Source organism: Sus scrofa, chromosome 15 (assembly GCF_054392235.1).
Source record: "Sus scrofa isolate SSC_HxYL_T2T_F1_AM1 chromosome 15, Sscrofa_HxYL_maternal_Yorkshire_Landrace_v2.0, whole genome shotgun sequence".
NCBI classification, from domain to species: domain Eukaryota; kingdom Metazoa; phylum Chordata; class Mammalia; order Artiodactyla; family Suidae; genus Sus; species Sus scrofa.
The window spans coordinates 98,920,352-98,937,577 of record NC_139397.1 but is presented as its reverse complement, the minus strand read 5'-3'; the positions used below and the strand labels follow the sequence as shown (position 1 = coordinate 98,937,577).

Here is a 17,226-nt window from a genome sequence, read left to right as displayed (position 1 = left end):
GGGAACCTCCTGAAATGATGTATTTTCAATATTCATCCCACTCACTCCCTCTGCCACATTTATTTAACCCAGTTACTCACACTCACCTCCTTCGACTTAAAAAAAAAAAAAAAACAGATTTTTTGAGGTATAATTTGCATAGCATAAAATTCACCTGTTTTAGAATGTAATGACTTTTAGTGTATTTATAGAGTTGTGCACCCATCACTGCACTCCAGTTTTGGTATATTTCCATCAATCTCAAAAGAGCCCTAGTGGATACGTTTAGTCAGTCCTGGTTTCCACCCCCCAGCCTCAGGCAAGCACTGATCTGTTTTCTGTCCCTATATAATTGCATTATTTGGATATTTCACACAAGTCTGTCTACGTCTTTATCTGTTCCTTCTTTTTCCTGATTCAGTTCTCTGTTCCTGAAGTGTGGCGCCTCACAAAGTTCTTGCCTCTATTTTGTACGTTCTATTTACTTTCCCTACAAAAAATAACCCCCCACACCTGTAGTTTCAATTCAGCAATAACTCAAAATTGGTTCCTCAGCACCAAGTATTCTGAGCTCCAGGCCATTGCTTTCAACTTCCAGTCATCCTAATCACCTATGCCTCCTGAAACCCAACTAAATGCAACTGGCTATCTTTTCCTCAAACATGTTTTCCTTCCATATCTTGGCATTGGATAAATGACCCCCTTGTCTTTCAGAAGTCCTGTATAGAAGTTCAGAGTCTTTTCCGATCTCTCTCTTAATGAGTACTTATTTTGTGCTGGGCCCCAAGCTTTTCATTCCTGATTTCATTTAATTCTAATACCCCTATGTTTATTTACTATTATCCCCATTTAACAAAAGAGGAAACTGAGGCTCTGAGAAGTTAGGTTTATAAGACCAAACAGGTATAAACCTCAAAGCTGACGTTTAATCCCCAGTCTCCTCCCTTTTGTTTTTCATATTCCAAAGGCCATGCTATGCCACATCTGTCTTCAGAGACCACCTAAGAAATTTTTGAATCCCTCTTCCTCTTCATCTGTGCCATCACTTCTTCCTTTCAGGTCCTCATCATCTCTGGCTCCACTTAGAGAAATCATATCTACATGATCTCTCTGCCTCCTATAATCCCCCCTTTCATGCCTTTCAAAAAAATGGTGATTCTAAAGCAGATCTGATCAGGTCACATCCTGAAATTCATGTTACCTGACAAATGTAATTTGTGAAACAAGTTATAACTTTTACCAAAAAAATGGATAGGATAAAGTATTACAGTTTTTCATTAATTCATTTAAAAAAAAAGAAAATAGTCCAAATTCAAGGGAATTCCTATAATGACATCATTTTCACTTATGCTCAAGGAGGCTTTTTTAAGCAGTTGGAAATGGAGGTTGAATAAAAGTTTATGTTTTGAGTATTTCACAGAACCTACAGCCTGTCAAATTGACACCCCAGCCTGTAGCGCACAATCCTGTTGAGGTACTGTGGTTGTCATGCTGAGTCTGAGTCATTGTGATAGCTGTCGGTTGTCTCAGGCTAACAAGAATGTGTCACATCATGTTGAGTATACTAGAAAACAAGTTGAAACCTACCAGCCAGTTTTATCACAACACAGTGATCACTCTTGCTTCTTTGTTACCATTCAGCTGCTACTACCCAAACTTCACCCACACCAAGATCATTTATCATGCTCCGAACCAGCCAATATTTGACACTTGTGCCTTCACTCTTGTTCTTCCTCCCATCTGGGGCCACCCTTCTCCTCTTCCCTCTCACCCTGGACAATTCTGTAAGATCCAGATCAAGCATCAATTCCTTTGGGAAATTCATCCCCATTTGCTCTCTGTCATGTGCCCATGACATTGGGTGTGGACTTGTCTTTGTGCTGTAATAATTTACTTTTTGTTTTCTCTCTCCCAGAACTATCTTTGGGAACCCAAGAATTAAAGGCTTAATCCTTACTATGGAATCTTAGGAGACCCTTTGGAGGAGGTGGCATTTTAACTATCTCATGAAGTACAAGTAGAAGCAGAAAAATGAGGAAAGATCATTCTGGGCTGAGGAAACAAGCATTAGCAAACCAGAGGCATGAATAAATGGAATATAGGAAAAGAGGAAAGAATTTCTGTTTCTGGATGTCATTTGTAGGCACTCATTTCAATTAGGAATGATGTTAAAATCTTTAAAATATAGTGATTAGCCATTGCCTAAAATTTCTTTCTTTTCTTTCTTTCTTTCTTTTTTTTTTTTTGCCATTTCTTGGGCCGCTCCCACAGCATATGGAGCTTCCCAGGCTAGGGGTTGAACCAGAGCTGTAGCCACAGCCTATGCCAGAGCCACAGCAATGTGGGATATGAGCCGCGTCTACAACCTACACCACAGCTCATGGCAACGCCGGATCCTTAACCCACTGAGCGAGGCCAGGGATTGAACCCGCAGCCTCATGCTCCCTAGTCAGATTTGCTAATCACTGCGCCACGACGGAAACTCCCGTTGCCCAAAATTTCTTATCCTCTTTTGCCTTCAGTAGTTATGAACTCTTTGACTCTGGTCCTATTGGCCATTAAGTATTATGCATAAAACTTGTATCAAAGATTTTCTATGTGGAATCTAAAATGTGGCACAAATGAACCTATCTACAAAACATAAACAGACTCACAGACATAGAGAACAGACTCATGGTTGCCAAGGGGGAGGGAAGAAGTGAGTTGGACTGGGAGTTTGGGGTTAGTAGATGGACACTATTACATTTAGAATGGATGAGAAATGAGGTCCTGCCATACAGCACAGGGAATGATATCCAATCACTTGGGATAGAACATGATGGAAGATAATATAAGAAAGAAGATATATGGGTCACTTTAATGTACAACAAAAATTGGCTATATATTGTAAATCAACTATAATAAAAAATCTATTTCTATAACACCCAGTTACATGTTAATCTATAGTTTTACAGGCACATTTAATTTTATATAAACCCTGTTTGAAGAGAGTAATTTAAAATAATCTAGCCCTACTTACATTGGTTAGAAAATGAGAAAATATAATTCTGGGGAGGTGAAGTAAGGTACCTCTAAGATTAGCTCATGGAGGCAGTTTAATACTAACACCCATATGGAAAATTCACAATTATTTGTACTCTTTTGTTCTGGTTCACCACTGATTAGAAGCAAGTTGTGATTTACTAATTATGAATAATTTTTCACTGAACTTACATTTCTTTCTGATTTGTATTTCTTGATTATATAGGTTTATCTTTCTTCTTAATTATAAAATCAGCTTTAAATGGCACCACAATGGTTTTTGACATAAATTATCCCCCAATGCAAAACATACACGATTATAACACTTCAATCTGATTTTGGCTACAGTAAGTAAGTTTTATGGGTAATAAACTGGTCAGCTCATTTACTACTCAGTGGTAGTCAGTCTGGCCTGTCAACAACCTAAATAGATTTTCATGTCTTTTCAGTAAGTTGACAATATATAATCACTATTTAAAGAAATCTGAAACATAGTTTCCAATTAACTTCTATAGAGGCTTTTATTGGAATCTGAATTTTTTCCCTTTAAAAATGTTTTTAAGTGTTGTTAACTTTCATTTATATTCTTTTTTTCAGGCAGAGGAGCAATGTCAGAGGCTAAAGGAGTTTTACCAAACTGAAATCCCACAAAAGGAAGAGGATAATGTTGAAGCCAAGCGTCGGTCTGACTCAGTGGAGAAGCAGTGGCAGCTATTTTTAAAGAAGAGCTTTTTAACTCAGGACCTAGGGCTTGAGTTCCTTAATTTAATAAATATGGTGAGAACGACATTAAATGAATCCCACCTTTTGCAAGGATTACTTGTCAAAGTCAAAATTATAAATTCAAAAGTTCAATGGTATGTTATGCAGCTGGGCAGGTTAGGAAGTTCTTTTTAGTTTCATTGAACCTACAACAATCTTGAAGGCCAGCATTTTTTTGCTTCTTTGGTCCTAGACCTCTTGTTAGTTTATCGCATGAAGGCTATTTTATTAACAAGAAAGAGTGACTATACTCCAAACACAACCTTGTTATTATTACATAAAGTTCACCCAGAAGTTCCCAGTTGTGTTGAGAGAATACAGTAAGATTCTTACAAAATTTCCAGAGGCTAAAGGCAACATCTAGGATGAATCTTCATTTTGAAGAATTTCTTACTCTAGTGGATCTCTTTATAATGAAGCTCCATTACATTTAGAAATGTTCTCTAAGATTTAGTTGTCAAGTTATATCTGTAAAATGTAATCCTTATATCAATCTCAGACCCGTATAAAATTCTCTACAGAATTCTTAAAAGATGGCTAATCCATCTCTCCTTCAATATCTCAAGTTTCTTCCTAATGAAACTCTTCATTTTCTTGTTGGAAAATGCCAGTTACTAGAAGTGTGGTTTTTTGGTTTTGTTTTGCTTTGCTTTGCTTTTTAGGGCCTCACTCACAGCATGTGGAGGTTCCCAGGCTAGGGGTCAAATTGGAGCTACAGCTGCTAGCCTATGCCAGAGCCACAGCAATGCCAGATCCGAGCCGTGTCGGTGACCTACACCACAGGTCACGGCAACGCCAGATCTTTACCCCTCTGGGATCAAACCCGAAACCTCACGGTTCCTAGTTGGATTTGTTTCTGCTGTGCCATGACGGGAACTCCCTAGGAGGTTTTTTTTGTTTTTTTTTTTTTTTTTTTTTAATCTAAGTCAAATCTGTCTTTATATCTGATTCTAACCCTCTCTAGCTCCATGGGGCTGGGGTGGGGTGGCATTCATATTTCATTCCTCTTACACATGAAATTTTTTCAAACCTTGAAGTTGCAATGTCTAAGCTGAATCTTTTCTATAGATAATTAGAAATACATCCTTTCTATCATTTAGGAGGTAGCTTTATTTCTCTCTTCATCCTAATCTACCCTCTCAGAATTTTCCATGGTTTGTCAAAATCTTTCATAAAATATAAGTAAAAAGTAAGGTACAACTTAAACACATACAAAAGTGGTTCTCATTCTTTACTAATGAGATCTAAGATTGTGCTAGCACTTTAGTAGTAATTTCACTCTGTTGGTTCATATTAAGCTTGTGATAGAATATAACTCCTGTTACATTTTTATTGCAGTTCCTGCCAAGCTAGGGCTCTTCCGTTTTATATCCATGTTGCCTATTTATCTTTTACATACAAATGTGAACCTTTGTGTTTATCTTTATTTCATTTCATTTTGTTAGTTTTGACTCATGATTGCATCTCGTTACACTAATTTTGAACCTGCTGTCTACTACATTAGCCTGGGTTTAATACTATTCATCAATAAGTCAGTCTCCTCTGGCTGCAATTAGATCTTTACTTAAAAGTGTCTGAAGAGTTCCCATCGTGGCTCAGTGGTAATGAACTCGGCTAGTATCCATGAGGACGTGTGTTTGATCCTTCGCCTCACTCAGTGGGCTAAGAATCTGGTGTTGCTATGGCTGTGGTGTAGGCTAGCAGCTATAGCTCCGATTTGACTGCTAGCCTGGCAATTTCCACACTCTGCAGGGGATGCGGCCCTGGAAAGACCAAACAAACAAACAAAAAAAGTGTCTGAGGGCCAGTTTGACATCCAATGCATTACATAATTTGTTGATCAACTAGTTGGTTTTTTTTTTTGTTTGGTCTTTTTTGGGAAAGGGGGGTTTAGGGCCAAACCCATGGCATATAGAGGTTCCCAGGCTAGGGGTCGAAGCAGAGCTGTAGCTGCCAGCCTCCACCACAGCCACAGCAACACGGGATCTGAGCTCATCTGTGACCTATACCACAGCTCAGGGCAACACCAGATCCTTAACCCACTGACCGAGGCCAAGTATTGAACCCTTGTGGTTCCTAGCCGGATTTGTTTTTGCTGCGCCACAACAGGAACTCCTGATTAACCAGCTTTTTACACAGTCCCCGATAGTACTTTAATTTAACCACATTTCACAACCTTTTTCTTAGGTCTATAATGGAAGATCTTTCTCAAAGGAAGGGCTCTCTACCTAGTAACCTATCAATTATATAAATATACTCTGGCATGAATTAGATGGACTCCTAGTGATCAAGGAGTTCTTTCCAAAGTGTTCACAATCAACTTGATCAGTTGTCTTTATTGAACTGGTTTTCAGTGTAAAGCTTACTGGTCGGTGAATTATGTGGCCCATCCCTTTCCCAAATTTGAAAAATGGGGCATTTTCCTTTCTCTGGTTTTCCAGCCCTTCTCCTACTTTTCTATAGATTTGCAAAGATGACTGACACCTGCAATTTCCTTAGTACTCTGACCTTGACTGAGTGATGAATCTAAGTCTAGATCCTGAATTCCTTTGGAAGAGTTAGACTCTAACTATCCTAATCTATTTTGAGCTACAATTTTCTCTTTATCTTAATTGTTTCAAACTTTATTGTTTCAAGACAGTTCCTCTTAAATCTATACGGAAATAAAATATTCATCAAATAATTCTAGTTTATCTAATTCTGTCCTTAAGCATCAGAGAAAATTTGCTGATTATTTTATCTCTATTCTTATGTTACATAGGTGCTTTTAAAACATTTAGAATGTATATTATCTATCTTTTACATGTTTATACTTTGTTCAGTATATCTTTACATCTGTCTCTTGATTGTGTACTTCTCCAATTTGAATTCATAATGTAATTTACATATTTGCAAACTGCACTTTTTGTCTATTCTTTGTATTGCAAACTTCCTTTTGAGAAGATTTATTTTTCAGTTCTGGAATTTTCTGTTGACTCTTTTGATTAGATTTGTATTGTCAGTGAAATTTGCTTTTTTATCTCCTTTTCTGTATTTCCATGACCATATGTATCATGAGGATTTAAAGCGTTTCTTAGCTAATTCTGGCATCTGGATCTAGAATTGTTTCTTTTTCTTTTCTTTTCTTTTCTTTTCTTTTTTTTTTGTCTTTTTGTCTTTTTGTCTTTTTAGGGCCACTCAGCATATGGAGATTCCCAGACTAGGGGTCGAATTGGAGGTGTAGCTGCTGGACTATGCCACAGGCAGAACAACGCCAGATCTGAGCCATGTCTGCGACCTACACACAGCTCATGGCAATGTCAGATCCTTGACCCACTGAGCAAGGCCAGGGATCGAATCCATAACCTCATGGTTCCTAGTTGGATTGTTTCCACTGTGCCACGATGGGAACTCCTGGAATTGTTTCTATTGTCTACTTGTTTTCTTGGTTTCCAGTCATGTCATCCTATTTTAGGATTATGAGTGAATAGCTATTAAACGTCATGCATTATGTATGAAAAACTGTAGGGGTTCCAGAAGGTGTTCTTTTTTTTTTTTTTTGCTAGGTGGATATTGGTGGAAGATCACTTAGGCCAATCAGGAGCTGGTGGAATTGAATCTAGAGTGTAATCCTGTCAAGGCTCAATCTATTCTATCAACCTTGGGGTCTCAGTGTTTTCAACTTAGAGCTTGGGGCATACTCTGAGGGCTCTCCCCCTTGGCAGATCTCCAATCTGGGGAGTCTTGGAAGACTGCTGAAAACCTCCACTCTCCTTTTCAGAGGCTTTTGCTTAGGTTTTTAAATCCACTGTCCTGTACAGCCCCAAGTATTTTGTCAATGTTCTGAGATGAAGATCAGCTGTGTGCTTGAAGCCCCTCACCCTCACTAGTGTCTGTCAAAAGCTCTACTGATTTCTGTATCCCCTAGTAAAGTCTCATGATCTGCCACCTGTCAGTGCACGAAATTGGGAAATGCCCCTGACAGGGGTAAGAGAGGTGACAGGTGAGCTCACCACTCTCAGATTCATCCTTCTCTGGAGTCTTGGCCTCTTAGTTCTTGTTGCCTTCAAGTATGGGTTAGGGTTAGGGTTTTATCCAGCTTTTCTAGTTCTTCTAGGCTGAAGCAATTCTCAAACAATGGCTACGCCATCCTACCAAGAAACAAAAGTTTTGAATTAATTACTTAGAATGTTTAAGATTGGACAGTCAGATTTGCATTTAAGATCTGCAGGAGGAACCCATTCAAAATTATATTTTGTATCTATATTTAAATAAACTTAGGTTTTTTACTATTCAAATGCCCACTTTGAGTTTTCAGAAGTAGTATGTATTTTACTACATACCTTGGTGGTCTTTTATCTTGACATTATAAACATGACCACTTTACCCCAAGGTCTTTACCGCTGTCATAAGTAAATTCTTCTTTATTGATAAGAAATAAGGTCTACATAATGCTTAATTTCATTGGCCCAGTGACATTTTGAGATATGAAATTGTTGGTAGAGCAAGTAAAGACACATTTCTTACCCTCTTTATATCTTTTAAACAAACATTATTGCTGCAATGTGGTAACCAGTTTGGTTGTTAAGAAGGAAGAGGTCCAGCTGGCATCTTCTGCTGCATGTTCTGCTCTTGATTGGGCTGCTGTGGCTCATATTTTTCAAGCTTGAAATTAAAAATTTTTTCAGTTCATCTGAAAATCATCTAGATCAGGGAAACTGATTTAGGGCAGAAATCTGGCATACCTCTTAATGAAAGTGCCAATTTACCAATTTATTGTGACGAATACCAAGAATGCTACCTGGAATACTGCCTTCCAGTCATCAAGATATTTGAAAAGCAAGATGTCAGAAGACCACCCATGTACATAGAAAATTTAGTGCCTTGTTTATACCAAATTGTGGCAAAATTTCCCATGACCATATATAGAAGTAGAATGAGTAATGTGTTTACTAGCTAAGCCTCAGCAAATTATTTAATCTTCCTGAGTGGCCAAAATATCTAAGTCTGCCAAATACACAATCACTCTTCTTGAATCCTGCTACCTAGGGATCAACAAATCTTTCCATAGCTCTCTTTTCTAGACTACATTCAGATCGTATATTCCTTTCACTGAAGTTGTCATTAACATGCCGAAAATTCCAAGTTTACGTTCAATTATATATTATCTTACATTTTGATGAATAGTTTCTTAATAATATGTAAAAGATACCCTATCTTTATTTATAGCATAGATAAAAAATATTATTTGCTTTAGGTCCTGCTGTGGCTAATATCTTTCATAACATGTGCATCTAGTTCATCCTAATTATAGACTACATCATTTTGTTACTAGATCTCCAAATTCACTGGAGAAATTGCATTTAGTACCTGAAGGATTTTTTTGCAATTAAATGACACTTTATAATGTCTACATTAATATAAAAATATAAGTGTACAGTATTCATGTTATTTAAAATAATTTAAAAATAAGATGGTCTATTATTTAAAATATCCTGTTGCATATTCATGACACCATCTTCTGACTATAATCTAAAATATCCCTTGACTTTTACATATCCAACTGTCATGCCATTATAGAAATCCATGAACAATTGCTTCTTAGAGATTCAAGGATTTACTGCGAAGGGCTGGCCATCAAAGTAAAGATTATTGTTTTGCCAAACAAATACCCTTCTGCATTTTTTGATGTCTTAGTCTCTACCTCTCTTATCCTCCTGCTGCCAACTGGATTTCCTATTGTTTAAAACCATTATTTAAAGAGTTTCATGTCAGAAAGCCAAAACATATGAAAGTTGGGAAGAAAAGTCTTCGATTTGAGATACTGTGCTTCCGGAGCACAGAAGTACAGTACAAATAGAGAGATACAAATAGAGAGAAACAGATACAAATAGAGAGAAAAAGTCAGCCCTCCATAGCCCCAGGTTCTACATCCATGGATTCAGCCAACTGGGGATCTAAACATAATATGTCATCCACAGTTGGTTGAAACCAGGAATGTGGAAACTGTGGATATGGAAGGCCAACTATGGGACTTGAGCAGGCACTGATTTTTGTATCCACAGTGAGTCCTGGAACCAGTCTCCTCCCCCTCCCCCCACCACCCCATGAATACCCAGGGACAACTGTATAGAGATGCACATTTCAGTTCTCACAAAAGGGAGTAACTGGAGAAACTGTTCACAAGGAAAATTTAAACTAATTGGAATATATACAATGTGATAGTTTAAAAAGAAAAGCAGACCCAGGGCAATCTACCCCCTCATGTTCCCTGATACTGAGATTTTTGACTTATTCTAATGTGTGTTAAAATATAAGATGGAATCCACTTCAAAACTTATGCGTGAAAACAATCTCAATTTGAAAATTTCTGGATCCCTGTGCTCCTTAAGCCCCAGGAAATAAGAGGGGATTTAAACACCAGTGGGTTTGTGAAAAACTGGGGACCTGATGTCCAAGCTTAGAGTGTGGGTTCTGAGAGCCCAGCTATGCCTCTGCAAAGATCTTTCAGGCTTGTCTTGATATCTGAACTGTGTGCTGCTTTGGCGATGATGAAGCATTTGGCCCCTAAAATAGTTGTATGCAAAAATGCTGTCTTTCCTGGGAAAGAAAAGCTACTATATAGATTATTAATTTAACAGGCAAAAGCAAATGAAATATTAAATGTGAAAAATGAAGTGCTCATTATGGAGAACACCATGGAGAGCCAGAAGGCAGAAAGGGAAGAACTCAGTCACCTTCGGATGGCCTGGCAACTTAAAGCCTCTGCAAGCAAGCCCATGAAACAGCAGTGGGGAGCGTTCAAAGAGCAACTTAGAAAGGTGAGGGGCCAGGCCATGGGTATCATCAAGCCTTAAAAAGGAAGGACGTTCTGGGAGTTCCTGTTGTGGCTCAGTGAGTTAAGAGACTGACTTGTATCCATGAGGATGTATGTCCTGGCCTCATTCAGGGGGTTAAGGATCCGATGTTGCTGCACAGGTTGCAGAGGCAGCTCAGATCTGGCGTTGCTATGGCTGTGGCATAGGCTGGTAGCTGAAGCTCCAAGTCAACCCCTAGCCTGGGAACTTCCATTTGCTCTGGGTATGGCTCTGAAAAGAAAAAAAAAATAAGGAAGTTCTGACATATGCAACAAGATGGAGGAAACTTGGAAACATAAGTGAAAGAAACCGAACACAAAAGGACAAATAGTATGATTCCACTTATGGGTGATTACTAGAATATTCACATTCATAAAAATAAAAAGCAAAACAGGTTACCAGGGGCTGAGGTGAAGGGGGGAAGTGGGAGTTAGTATTTAGCAGATACAGAGTTCCTGTTTGGGAAGACGGGGTAGTTCTGGCGATGGATGGTGGTGATGGCCACACATCAATATGAACATACTAATGCCACTAAGCTGCACACTTCAGAATGGTTAAAATGGTGAATTTTGTTCTGTATACTTTACCATAGTAAAAAGAGGGGCTGTGCATTTGTTCATTGGTGGTTTAGAACCACAAGCCCACTTTAAGTGGTGCGTGTTTTCACGGGAATTGAAAAGTTTGATGACATACCTTGTCATCACTGGAATGATTGTGATGTACTTGCTGGTGGTATCAAAGAAAACATACGCATAACTATCTAATGTGTATTTCAGACTACTCACAACTTGAAACTTCTTCAGGAAGCACTTATGCCTGTGTCTGCACTTGACCTTGGAGGGAGTCTCCAGACCATTTTAGGTCTACGGAAAAAGTGGAATGAAATGAAGCCTCAGTTCCAGGTGAAGAAACCAACTGATGGACTTGGGTGAATGGAAAAAGAATTAAAAACCATTCAGTTGAAGCTTACCCAATTAATTTTAATAGTCTAATGAATTACTATTTTTAAAAAACAAAGCATTTCTTGTCTAAAAATCCATTTTAAAAACACATTTTCAGACTTCCCATTGTGGCTCAGTGGAAACAAATCACACTAGTATCCATGAAGACTGAGGGTTTGATCCCTGGCCTCGTTCAGTGGATTAAGGATCCAGTGTTGCCATGAGCCATGGTGTAGGTCACAGACTCAGCTCGCTCGGATCCCGCGTTGCTATGGCTGTGGCATAAGACAGCAGCTGCAGCTCTTATTTGACCCCTAGCCTGGGAACTTCCATATGCCATGGGAGTGGCCCTAAAAAAAAAGAACCCCCCCCAACATTTTCCTTTCTGTTTTACTACAGTATTCTGTATTTGATGATATACAGCCAACCAGGCTACAAAATGTCCTTAATATATTATCTTAGGTTTTTTTTTAATTTATATTAAATTATTTCCTTATTAATATATTTTCATGTATATTTAATTATTTTCCTAAAGGGTATAGACAGTTTTAGATTCAAACATCTCAGAGCAAGGATGGGTAACCTCTCACAGAGGTTCTGTTGTCCTCTATCCCTCCAATTATCATGGTGATGTCACTGCCCCCCCCCCAACTGGCACTCCAGGCTCCTACCACCATCTCAGGAATTTTGCTGTGTTCTCTCTTTCTCCATCTCAGGGAGGCCTCAGAATGTAAGAGAAAAAACCATGAGTCATGTTCCCAGGCCCTGACTGCTAGTGCATTCCACACCCCCACCTCCCGCTCCTCTTGAGATTGACTCAACCACGAAAGCATGTGCCAGTCCCGTCATCCTCCTGCATGGATCCTTTAAGACTGATGTAATACCTCTCCACTACCACCACCCTCCATACCCACACAAAGTGCACACACCATTGTGACCCACAGTGAGTTTTTTCCTCCAAACTCTTAGAAAATCCTAGTAGCCCACCTGTTAGATTCTTCATTACACCCTGTGTCATATGTACCTGCATTTCATGTGTGCACACCCCTGCCATGAGCAAGTGCGTATGTATAAATTCCTCTCGATCAGAGACCATTCTCAAGCTTCTTTAGCTTTGTCACAGTGATGTGTGTATGTTTGATGCCCACATGCTTGATTTCAACTTTAAGACCCTTACTAGTTCGCTCTTCTGAAAACTGTCTCCTTAGCCTAAATCATTTCCATTACTTTTGACATAAAATTCAATTCAGATGTTAACAGTGGCTTCCTCTTTGAGCTTTCCGGGAGGAACTAGATTTGTCTAAGGGATACCTGAGCAGTGCTAGATAAAAAGAAATGGGTTTATCCCTCCCTACAGGTGATGGCTATTTGTGGATTCTGTGATGGTCACTTGTTAAGGCAGCATAGCTACTCTGCTTCTCAGCTGGTTGTTCATTCTGATCATTCTTTCATCAGAGAGGACAAGCAATACATTTTTATACTTGTCTTCTTTCAGTGTTTTTATCATACCACCTAATTCTAGTTGTGTTAGATATCAAAGATGATCACAGCTTCCTAGAGTATCTAAAATACATTAACTTAACAGATGACTAGCATATCTGGTGTTCCATTTCACCACCTAATTTTGAAACACTTTTTTTTTGCATTGCTCATAATTTAAAAAAAAAATATGAGAAGATAGGGATGGAAGAATATATCCCTAGTCTCAGGCACGTGCCTGGATTTTCCTGGAGGGTGAGATTCACAATAAGCATCTGCTAATAAACAAGAGAGCGATTCGTTACTGAGACCTTCATGTAGTCATTTGTAAATCAAAAGGTTCTCCAAAAGCTATGTTTCATTCATTGCTTTCAACTTTTCAGCAACTGAATGATGAGGTTCAGTACATTATAAAAGAATCAGAAGAGTTAAGTGGCAAAGGAGCCCCTGTGAAAGAGAGGTCTCAGCAACTGAAGGACCTCATTCACCTCCATCAAAACCAGAAAGAGAGAATTCGAAATTACGAGGAAATCCTGTATAAGACTATCCAGTTCCACCAAGTCAGAGAAGAGGTAAGACCTATCACAGATGTCTGGAAGACTCTCAGTTTTAAACCATGAAATTAAAAATAAATGACTATGTAATAAATAAAGGCCAAATTGCTTCTTCTGATGTTAGAAGCTTTCCGCAATCTGGCCGCTGCCTTTTCTCTCACTGTGCCCCATCCTCAAAGATGTTCCAGCCAAACTGGGCTCTTCACAGTCCCTCAGAGATGGTGTCCACATTCCTAATTCCAGGCCTTGACTCTGGGGCTGCTATTATCTGACACGTTCTCCTCTCTCCTCGCTACCACCTAAACCCTGTCCCGCCATATAACAGTCCTGCCTCCCTCAGAGGGATTTTTCTCTCTTCTAAATTCCTCAGACTCTTACAGTTTATTCCACACATCCGTCATTTTTAGTACTTTGGTTCTTAATTACTTTTGTTCCCCTAACTCAAGTGCAAGCTATTTGAGAGAATAAAACAAATACAATTTTTTTTTCCACAATACAGCATGGGGACCAATTTTTTAATATTCCAAGTACCAGATATTGTAGAGTGTTCAGTAAAACTTCATAGTTAATAGCCTCTATTAACAGAAAGTGGAGTCATTGAAATCCCTTGAAAAGAGCTTCTGAATTTACTTAGATCACAGGCCTACATATTGCTAAGGCTATGAGTAAACAGAGTAATTTCTTTAACACAACTGGCAGTGTTAGTCCCTTAATTTTACCCTATTGATTTGCAGCATTGTAATATTTATTTGTCTATAATACTAATACACTAATAACTTTAGATGAGCTTGCCAGCAGTTTACTGTCTAGTGTTATAGGAAATGAGCTTTTTAAAAAATCTGAAGAAAAAAGAAAAAAATCTGTCTTTGAGAAAAATATAGTATGATATCATTTATATGTGGAAGTTAAAGATACAACAAACTAGTGAATATAACAAAGAAGAAGCAGAGTCATGGATACAGATTACAAACTAGTGGTTATCAATAGGGAAAGAGAAGGGGGAAAAGACAGGGGGAGTAGATTAATAGGTACAAACTATTAGGTTGAAAATAAGTTATAAGGATACATTGTACAACTTAGGGTATATAACCAATATTTTATAATAACCATGAATGGAGTATAACCTTTAAATATTATCCATAGTTCCCGTGGTAGAGCAGCAGTAATGAACCTGACTAGTATCCATGAGGACACAGATTCAATCCCTGGCCTTGCTCACTGGGTTAAGGATCTGGCATTGCTGTGAGCTGTGGTGTAGGTTTCAGATGGGGCTTGGGTCCTGCATTGCTGTGGCTATGGTGTAGGCCAGCAGCTGCAGCTCCAGTTCAACCCCTAGCCTTGGACCTTCCATATGCCACAGTGTGGCCCTAAAAAGACAAAAAAAAAAAAAAACAAAAACAAAAAACCCCAAACCTTTAAATATTGTGCATCACTATATTTTACACCTGTAACTTATATAGTATTGTACACCAGCTATACTTCAATTTTAAAAATCTGTCTTTATCAAAGCATGAAACTCAGATTAGTTGCTAATGCCCTAAATTCCAGCTGGGACGGCTCTTCACATCAAGAGAACTGGAGTTTCTAGAACAGCCAAGGGACATGGAGGATGCTCATGATGCCCAGGTTCTCCTCAGTCGCTCTCGGGAAAAGCAGGAGCATGTGGACCACCTCCACAAACTGGCCCTTTCCTTGGGAGTGGATGTCATCTCATCAGTGCAGCGGCCTGTAAGCAACTTAAAACACCATCACTGATACCTAATTATAGCTAGACTTGGGTTGTAATGTGAAAGAAACCAGGGAGGTTGCTTAGTGTATATTTAAAATTATATTAAACCATTGGGATACTCATTTGTTGTGAGTTTCCACCATGTTGAAAGAAAAATTTTAAGGAGAAAATTCTGATTTTAAAAGTCTTGTTTAATATATCTATTCTCATGCTAATTAAAAAAATGATAGAGCTGTGCGGTCTGTTATATCTGTTGATTTTCACATTTGAAATGTGCCTAATGCAACTAAAGAACTAAACTTTAAATTTTATTTAATTTTAATTAATTTTAATTTAAAACCGATACCTAAAATAGTTATTGTAAAACTTTTAAGCATTTTGGGAACAATTGAGGTGTGTGAATTTACTTTTTCAACTTTAAACTATGAAATTTAAGTATAGATCAAATATTTCTGGTAGATAGTTAGCAACAATTGAGATATGCTTTAATAAACAACAGGTCCTAGTATATAGCACAGGGAACTATATCCAATCTCTTGAGATAGACCCTAATGGAAAAAATATTATATATATATATATATATATATACACATATATATATATATATGACTGGGTCACTTTGTTCTACAGCAGAAATTGGCACAACATTGTAAATCAACTATATGTTAATAAAATAAAAAGAATAAATATTATCTGTGTGAAATATGCATCTCATTTCAAAGACAGCATGAAAAAACATTCATATTTTTAATATTTTGTTACATGTTAAAATGATGCTGTTTGGATATATTTGGTTAAGCAAACTATATTGTGAAAATTAATTTCATCTAATTTTTTACTTTTTAATATGACTACTAGAAAATTTTAAATTATTTATATGGTTTAAATTATATTTCTCTCGAACAATGCTGCTGTAGCACGTCAAATCTGAAAGATATTCTAGAGATCATCTGGCCCAGGACTCTAATTTTATAGATGAAGAGAAGCTGCTTCATCCACAAAAGCTCAGAGTGGAGGAGCCTAAGCATCCTGGCTCCCACCCCCCCGCCTGAGGGCTCTGGGCACTAATCATTGGATCTGCTTTATTCCAATGGACTGACCTTAACAAAGGAGCCTATAAGAGATGGAAATTATTCCAGATCAAATTTTCATAAATAACACAGTGTGCTCTCATTTTTAAAAAAGACTTCTCTAAGTTCTTAATTTGAGGGAAGAAAAGATTATGTTAATTGTAACCAGTATGTATAACATTACTAAAAATCATAATGGCCAATTTTATTTCAATATTCATTTAAGGTATCCACTAAACTATATGGAATGCAGTGAACCTAAGGTATTTTTTTTTTAACAGAAAAGACATAGAAATAAAAAATACCTGTTGCTGCTAATAGAATCTGTTTCTACCAAGAAGGAGCTTTCTAAAGAGTTTTATTGTATTAATAAATTTACTTTTTAAAGAAAAAAAGTAAGTCATCTCACTTTGCACAAGTAATATAAATTGTTCTCTAACCCGAGTCTGGCCTTGGCCTTGGCCGCCCTCTGTGCTGAGTAGAGATTGGAGCACTTGCATAATGAACATGAGGTTAAGCTCAAGTTGACAGGAAAATTATAGTGCGGAAAGCCAAATGTTTCTAATGCATATCTTATGTCTTTTGAAGTAAAAATTATACCTTATAATGAATGGCGTCTCTGAGGACTTGGATGTGATGAGCAAATCTTCAAAACTTTTTAAGTTTCGAGGGGGTTTGTCTTTTCCAACATTGGGTATTGTGTCTGGCTTCTTTCTGAAATCATTATATTCAAAGCTGCTTAAGGTAAAATAAATCAGGAGCCTGTTTTTTTTTTTTTTTCTTAATGTCATTTATGAGTTGAATAATGCAAGTAAATAGCATGTTGTCTTTTCCTTGCTGTTTTGCCCATTCCCT

At 37.8% G+C, this 17,226-nt stretch overlaps 1 protein-coding gene across 11 annotated transcripts in view; it reads left to right on the top strand.

Annotated features, from left to right (window-relative positions):
- Positions 1-17,226, top strand: part of CCDC141 (coiled-coil domain containing 141) — a 207,913-nt gene that overhangs the window by 148,642 nt on the left and 42,045 nt on the right. For all 11 annotated transcript variants that reach the window (XR_014829842.1, XR_014829841.1, XM_084999981.1 and 8 more), the window contains 5 exons: positions 3,598-3,777; positions 10,383-10,562; positions 11,375-11,500; positions 13,402-13,590; positions 15,121-15,300. Coding sequence is in view for 9 of the 11 variants with exons in the window: in XM_084999981.1 (XP_084856107.1) it covers positions 3,598-3,777; positions 10,383-10,562; positions 11,375-11,500; positions 13,402-13,590; positions 15,121-15,300 (855 nt within the window). In the remaining 2 variants the exon portion in view is untranslated. The remainder of the gene's footprint in view (positions 1-3,597; positions 3,778-10,382; positions 10,563-11,374; positions 11,501-13,401; positions 13,591-15,120; positions 15,301-17,226) is intronic.